This window comes from Mugil cephalus, chromosome 12 (genome assembly GCF_022458985.1).
Source record: "Mugil cephalus isolate CIBA_MC_2020 chromosome 12, CIBA_Mcephalus_1.1, whole genome shotgun sequence".
In the NCBI taxonomy this organism is placed as follows: Eukaryota; Metazoa; Chordata; class Actinopteri; order Mugiliformes; family Mugilidae; genus Mugil; species Mugil cephalus.
In genome coordinates, this window is record NC_061781.1 from 5,297,985 (window position 1) to 5,305,056 (window position 7,072).

Here is a 7,072-nt window from a genome sequence, read left to right on the forward strand (position 1 = left end):
TTATTGACTGATGATCAGCTAGCTTACCTAAACAGCTGGAAGCTGCCGTGTAGTCAGCTGGGTAAACTATCCTGCATCAGGAAAGGTTTTTCTTGTCCCTGTCACTGATAGTTTCTTTATGTTAAAGACAATTGACGCTGTATAAATAAATCTGAACTGAATGAATGTGCATCTTGTGTGACTATAACATAAACCCTGGAAGTAGCCACCACTGATGTTATTGCTGCTATCTAGATCTGTAAGGCACACTGAAATCCTTCACCTGAACTAATCTTCTTTTCTGTTGGACAGCACCAAATAATAAAACAAAAAGAAAGAAAATTTTTGATTGATGTTCACAGTTTAAGTGACCCCATGGTTTCAGTCAGTGGACGAGCACTGATGAGTTTGAAGTTGAATTGTATCATAGCTGCATTGATCCAATAAGTTGTTCCTCACTTTCCTTCTGGATTCTGTAAGTTAGTTTCTTCTAATACAATCATGTTGATGTGTAGCTATTTTTAATCCAGGTACGGTCGTCTAGTAATAAGGGAAATGAGACAGAGTTTTGTGAATTAGGTCAATGGAGACGTCATCATATTTGGAGGACATCCTGTTAAAGGTCACTTTATAGTATAAATGTCATATTGAGTGTGTAATATAAAAAGACAGATCGCTTTAAAAAAGAATAAAATATGTATTAAAAATGACATATTCACCAGTCATAAAATCCATTAATTCAACATGTAACTGGATGATACGCCAAAGTTCAGCGGTTGCCTGAAATAAATGAAAATTCTCGTGTTAGAATCTGAAATAGAGATGTCACTGGAAACTGTTTTCAAGTCAGATTATTTTCTAGAAAACCCAAGTGTCTTGTCATACAGCTGTTAACATATGCAGCACTTTTTATGTTTCCTTTATGTTTTTATGGCATGTTATTACATTATTAGAGTATTGGCACCTTGAATACACCAGAGGGAGCCACACACTGTAGAGTGGAGAAGAGCTCTCTTATAATACTAATACTTTTACTGCTGTTACCAAAGAAAAGCATTAACCAAAAAACATAGTTGTCACATTTAAAAGCTATATAGATAAACTTATCTTACAGGAAGTTGAAATCTAATATGAATTAAATTAGGCCTCAGCTTTTACTACTTTCTTCTCAGTCATGTACAAAAACTCTATGATAGTTTACAGAGGTCCACGGCATTAATTAAATCCGGATACACTTTTAATTGAAACACATCAAATAAATAATGGTTGCTTCAGTTTTAGGGTCCTGATATAACCACTGGTAAAAAGAAAAATAAGAGAAGCTAGAGAAAAGGAAAAAAAATAGAGAAAAAAAATGATTATAAAAAATAACAAAATTGAGAAAAAACTATTAAGATCAAATAAGCCTAAATTATGCATATGAACAAATGTACTATAAAGATTTAAATATATATCATACAGGAAGGACTAATACAGTTTTTAGTTTATTTTCTACTAACTAGCTCAAAATGTCTGTCCCTGTATCAATAAAGCTATAATATGCGCAAAAACCTCAGACTCACCGCATGATATGCAACTGCATTTTTGCATAGTTGTCCTTTTTCTGTATATATTTTGTCAAAAAAAAAAAAAAAAAAAAAAAAAAAAACGGCGCATGGTAAAGACGTAGGAGACAGTTACGGCGGTTTTGCGACAACGTCTCTGTTTACGGCACACGTGTCGCTCCTGTACACTCGGCTGTGGGAGCTGTGGTATTTACGCAAGTATGGCTAAAGTTTCTAAGAAGAAAGGCAGTAAAAAGATTTTAAAAACGAGCCCCGAAGTCACAGATAAGAGCGCAGGTGCGACGGTAGACGTGGTTTACGACGATGACGAAGAGGAAAGTGCTTTCAATGTTGCAGAGGAAGACGACAACAGCGAGGAGGACGAGGGGGACGCTGAGAATGAACGAAAACGCCAAAAGCTGTTGGACGCTATCGGCGCCCTGGGGGGCAAGAGGAAGAAAACCCAAGGAGAGAGGTCCGAGGCGGCCGTGCAGATGTCAGAGTTCACGGTGAACGCGGAGGGCGAGGGCGACAAAATCGATCTCTCGGATCTGATCGGGACCGTGGAGAAGACCCCCACTGTCCCGGCCAAGACTAAGAAGCAGCTTCAGAACCTGCAGAGGAGCAACAACACCATCGAGTGCCCTCTTAGCAAGCAGGAGAGCGAGAGGATCCAGAGAGATGTGGCTTTTAACAAGGCAGCGACAGCGGTGACCCGCTGGAAAAGCGCGATCACACAGAACCAGAGGGCTGAACAGCTGGTCTTCCCCCTCAACCAGGAGCCTTCAGGCCCTAAGCCCATTGAGAGTGTGGTGAGGGGCTGGAAAGCACAAACCCCACTGGAGCAGGAAATCTTCGCCCTCCTGTCCGCCAACAAGCAGCCGATCAACGACCCCATTCTGACCCCCGCTGAGGAGGCTTCCATGAAGGCGATGAACTTGGGGGAAGCCAAGATCCGCCGCGCGGAGCTGCAGAAGGCCAGGGCTCTGCAGTCCTACTATGAGGCCAAGGCCCGGCGAGAGAGGAAGATCAAGAGCAAGAAATACCACAGGGTGCAGAACAAAGCCAAACGCAAAGAGTTTGTCAAGCAGTTTGACGAGATGGTGAAGACGGACCCGGCTGCTGCCTTGGAGGAACTGAACAAGATGGAGCTGGCCAGGATGCAGGAGAGGATGTCGCTGAAGCACCAGAACAGCGGCAAGTGGGCCAAATCAAAGGCAATCATGGCCAAATATGACAAGGGGGCACGCGACGATATGCAGAAGCAGCTGGAGCTGAATAAAGACCTGACGCAGAAGCTGGTCACCTCGCTGAATGATGAAGAAGAGAAGGCTGAAGAGGAGGAGGAGGGAGCAGACGACCCAGAGGTGTTGCCTGATTTCGTGAATGATGCAGAGCACGGACTAGATTCTTCAAATCCTTGGATGAGAGGGAAGCTCTCAGAGGAGATGAGTGAGACTGTGGGTCTGACAACAGAAGGGCTCGGAGCAAAAGAAAATACGGCTGCTGAATTAGAGGAGGAGGAAGAGGAGGTTGAGGAAACAGAAGAAGAAACCCTCCTCAGAGAGTTTGACAGCAGGAGGAAACTGCGTAAAGCCCAGGAGGCTGAAACTGCAACAGCCATGTCTGTGGAGGAGGAGGATGATGAGGAGGATGAGGAGGACATAGTGAAGGAAACCATAACTACTGCTGCTTCTGACAAAGAGGAGGAGGCGGGTTCAGAGATCACAAGCCTTTTAAAAGGAATAGCAGAAGGCCGCGTAGAAGCTGAAGCAGCTGCTGATGTCGGCTGCACAGACACTTCAGCTCAGCTGGAGGAAGGACTCACGAGAGTCAGGACTCTGGAGGACATCGAGCTCCTCGCCCACGAGGCCTCAGCCAGCGATAAAGCACCCAGTGGCTCCCAGCAGCAGTCCACTGCCACAGAAAACCTCCCACCAGCGGGGCCTCAAAAGGCAGGCAAAAAAAGAAAAAAGAAGGCTGGAATTGAGCTGAAACAAGTTCTCACCAAAGACACGAAAGAAATCAAAGTGCCTCTCACTGTGACCACAGAGGACTCTGAAGAAATGGATGGAGAAGAAAAGCTGGACCAGAGGGGTCTCATTAAAGAGGCGTTCGCTGGAGACGATGTCATCTCAGACTTCCTCAAAGACAAGAAGAAGCAGGAGGACGCAGGGAAGCCTCAGGTGGTGGACCTGACTCTGCCCGGGTGGGGGGAGTGGGGAGGGATTGGCCTGAAGCCATCACGCGGCAAACGCAAGAGGTTCCGGGTCAAGGCCGCGCCGCGGCCACCGAGGAAGGACGAGCGCCTGCCCAGCGTCATCATCTCGGAGAAGAGGAACAGCACCCTCAGCCTCCACCAGGTCAACGTGCTGCCCTTTCCCTTTGAGAACCACACACAGTTCGAGAGCACCCTACGCTGCCCGCTGGGCCGCACCTGGAACACTGAGCAAACTGTCAGAAAGATGACCAAGCCCAAAGTGGTCACAAAGGTGGGGGCCATCATTGAGCCCATGACTGAGGATTTACTGGAGAAGAACAAGACGCAGCTGTCTGCGAGGAAAAACAGCAGTATGGACTCTAAGAAAAGAAAACATTAGCCACATCTATCACTGGAATTATTCAAGATAATTAACAAGAAGCTTGTTTTGAAGCAGGTTGATGGTTTTTATACTAGATTTCTCTGTAAACATTCAAAACTATCCTCACAACTTTAAGGAAACCGTGTTAAATGCTTGGAGGGTCTGTAAGAAATTGATACATGTGAGAATAATTGCAGAGAGAGAGAGGGCAGAAATGTGTGCGTCCACTTCTAACACTCAGTCTTTTTCCTTGATCTCCTGTCTTTGATATTAAAATCTGTCAGATATGTAAATTTAACAAATACTTAAAATAAATTCATATTTGCAGTTAAAGATACAGTTTCTAGCTAATCAATGGCAGTCCCTTTTTGTGTTTTTAAGTTGGTTTTGGTAGGACTCCACTGTTCAGGCTGTGAGAGCAGATTTCTGGTTATTTTGGGGAAGTTTGCTACTATATGCTGTGTGTACGCATGGTTAAAATCAGAGCAAGAGTAGTTTTTTGTAACAGCCGTTTTGAGTAGCTGGAGTTTATTCTATTATTTCATATACAACATGATAGTCTACATTGACATAGTTCTGTTTGCAGATTCTATGATTTTTATCCTGTATTTTGTGGATTCTGGTTTTATTCCAGTTGAAATCACAACATTGCTATACTTTGGTTTTCATAAATGGGTCATTTTTCAGCCTACACTTCTGTGTACATGGGTAAGACTGCCTACTGTCATTTAGTAGATGCTTAATTACAGTTATTGTACTAAATACACCAGTGATGTAGAAATTAAGCCAGAAATGATTTATGAAAGTGAGTTTAATTTCTAGCAGCCTTTAACGGCAATAAAAAAAATATAATAAAGTAATGACAATCCTCCTATTTCCTTACAAACCAGATTATTACAGCTTTATTAATCATACACCTGTATAATGCTAATTTGCCTTGTTTGTGTCTAAGACCCGAAGCAGTCATCATAACTGAGCCATAATCATATAAGAAACATTTTATTATCAAAGATGAGCTATTTGGACTGCTCTGCCGCGGGGTAGTTTAATATTTATGTTAACATCTGATTTGATGCTTTAGATGTGAAATATCGGATCAAAGAGATTAAAAGTTGTGGAGCAGGAGGATGCAGCACAAAAAGAAAATTCTGAGTACTCAAAATGACACAATACGTGGGTGTGTTCATATACAACACAGCTGTGGCCTCTAAGTGAATATGTTCTCTGTTATACTACATATGGTATATAACTGTATTATAGCTCATGCATTAACAGAATCATTGTATAGATGATTAGTATTAAAACAGCAATACTGTGTAAATGTTTATGCTATTTTTTTAAAAGCTCACTGCTGGAAACCCTGAAGAAATTTGCAAATACCCTAACACTGCACTTTGGTGCAGTACTTTTATGTGTTGACAAGAAGTGTTCAGACAAACCGTTTAAGCAGGTAATCATGTTAAAGCACCGGAGCTGTCAAGCTGAATTACAATGAATGAATTAATGTTTTCGCAACGATTCGCAGGCCGTTGTGTGGATGCGTGAGACCTTGGCTTTTACAGATAATACGTCAGCACTTTTAGTCACACCGTTAAAGCTTCTCTCCGCGGCATTTTACACATTTGTGCCTGCCTCCCGTCCTCTTCCTTTCACAGCTGATGCTCCAGAAATATGTGAGGCCATGCGGCAGTGTCTAAAAGAAAAGCCATTACAGGTAGGTTAAACCTTCACACATGGGTGAGAGTGCATACTTTGGCACCTGACGTCTCTCTATTTCACATGATAGACATTCTATTAAAGTGGGGGATGCTGTAATGGACTATGCATCAGTTCAGGTAATGGTTGTCAGCTTGAGTGCCCAAGAGGCAGTAGGGAGTTCCATTAGAAACCTTATAGTTACTAAATCTGTCATTTTCCAACTTCCTCTCTATTGAACCACCACTTTGGCAATTACTACAGCTTCATAGAGCCTTCAACAATGAAAAGAGACCTAGTCCTTGGACTTACTCCTGCTCGCTGGACTGTAACTAGATCAGACAGCGATTCTCACTCAAACATGTGAAGGGCTCTGTGGCTGTAAATCAGAGGGCTGTGCTTGAGGATGGCCGGCAGCACCGATGATGGAACATGTTTTTCTCCATAATGCCCGTTCTTGACATCTGCTTAGGTATTTGTTGGGCGATGACAAAGCATTTAATGCCGTCATCAGAGTCGTCGGCTGCAGAGAAACGAAAAGGCAACACTGGCTTCATGTCTGTTCCTCGATGGGCTCTTGCGGGGCCGCTCTGGTGATGAGACGCGACGTAAAAAACAAAGGCTCTCTTCAATAAATCTCATCCTGCAGAGTCGTTCCCCTACAGGCAGCCGTAGCTGTTGAAATCTCCGGTTTCCTTTGCCCGTTGCCTTGGAGGTCGCTGGAACAAGCTGATAGAGGCTCAATCTTATTTCCTCCTGTAATCCAAGGCCCAACTCCATTCCCACCCTGACAGGTGTAAGATTAACTTAGTTAGGGGCTGAACTACTCATGTGCACCAAATTAAATTAATGGAACAAATTTCCCTCCTAATTAAGATGAAAACACGTGTCAGTTGTAACCTTGCTGAGCACTAATTATGTACAAATGATTTATCATCTGTTTCATCCTGAATAGCAATGGGCTCACCTCTCCAATATCCCTGGCTAGCTGTTAAGAGATGGGCCCTGATTAACAGTGGCAGGTTGTGCTGTGGAGAAACTGCACATCACGGGCCAGCCAATCAGAGCCGGCCTCAGCCCAGACTCTCCTCCCTTCCATTAACCTACATTGAGTGTGCAGCTGAGCATCACTGTGCCTTGGCTCTCCTTCTTGTTTCTCTCCTCTGAATGAAAATAAAGTACATTCCAAAAGGAGAGGGGAGGGGGCCGGGGGTGTTTGATGGAGCAAGGCGGAGTGAGGATGGTAAAAAACCTGAACCGGGGGATGAATCC

General features: G+C 43.7%; 1 protein-coding gene across 1 annotated transcript; it reads left to right on the plus strand.

Moving 5' to 3' along the window:
• Nucleotides 1–1,667: 1,667 nt before the first annotated feature.
• si:dkey-251i10.3 (uncharacterized protein LOC553498 homolog) lies at nt 1,668–4,438 on the plus strand. Its single transcript, XM_047601593.1, has one exon. It carries the CDS (start codon nt 1,745–1,747, stop codon nt 4,121–4,123), a length of 2,379 nt encoding a protein of 792 aa, XP_047457549.1. The 5' UTR covers nt 1,668–1,744; the 3' UTR covers nt 4,124–4,438.
• The last annotated feature ends 2,634 nt before the right edge of the window (nt 4,439–7,072 follow it).

Coding starts and splice junctions, on each gene's coding strand:
- si:dkey-251i10.3 (XM_047601593.1), top strand. CDS start 1,745: ATGGCTAAAGTTTCTAAGAAGAAAGGCAGTAAAAAGATTTTAAAAACG.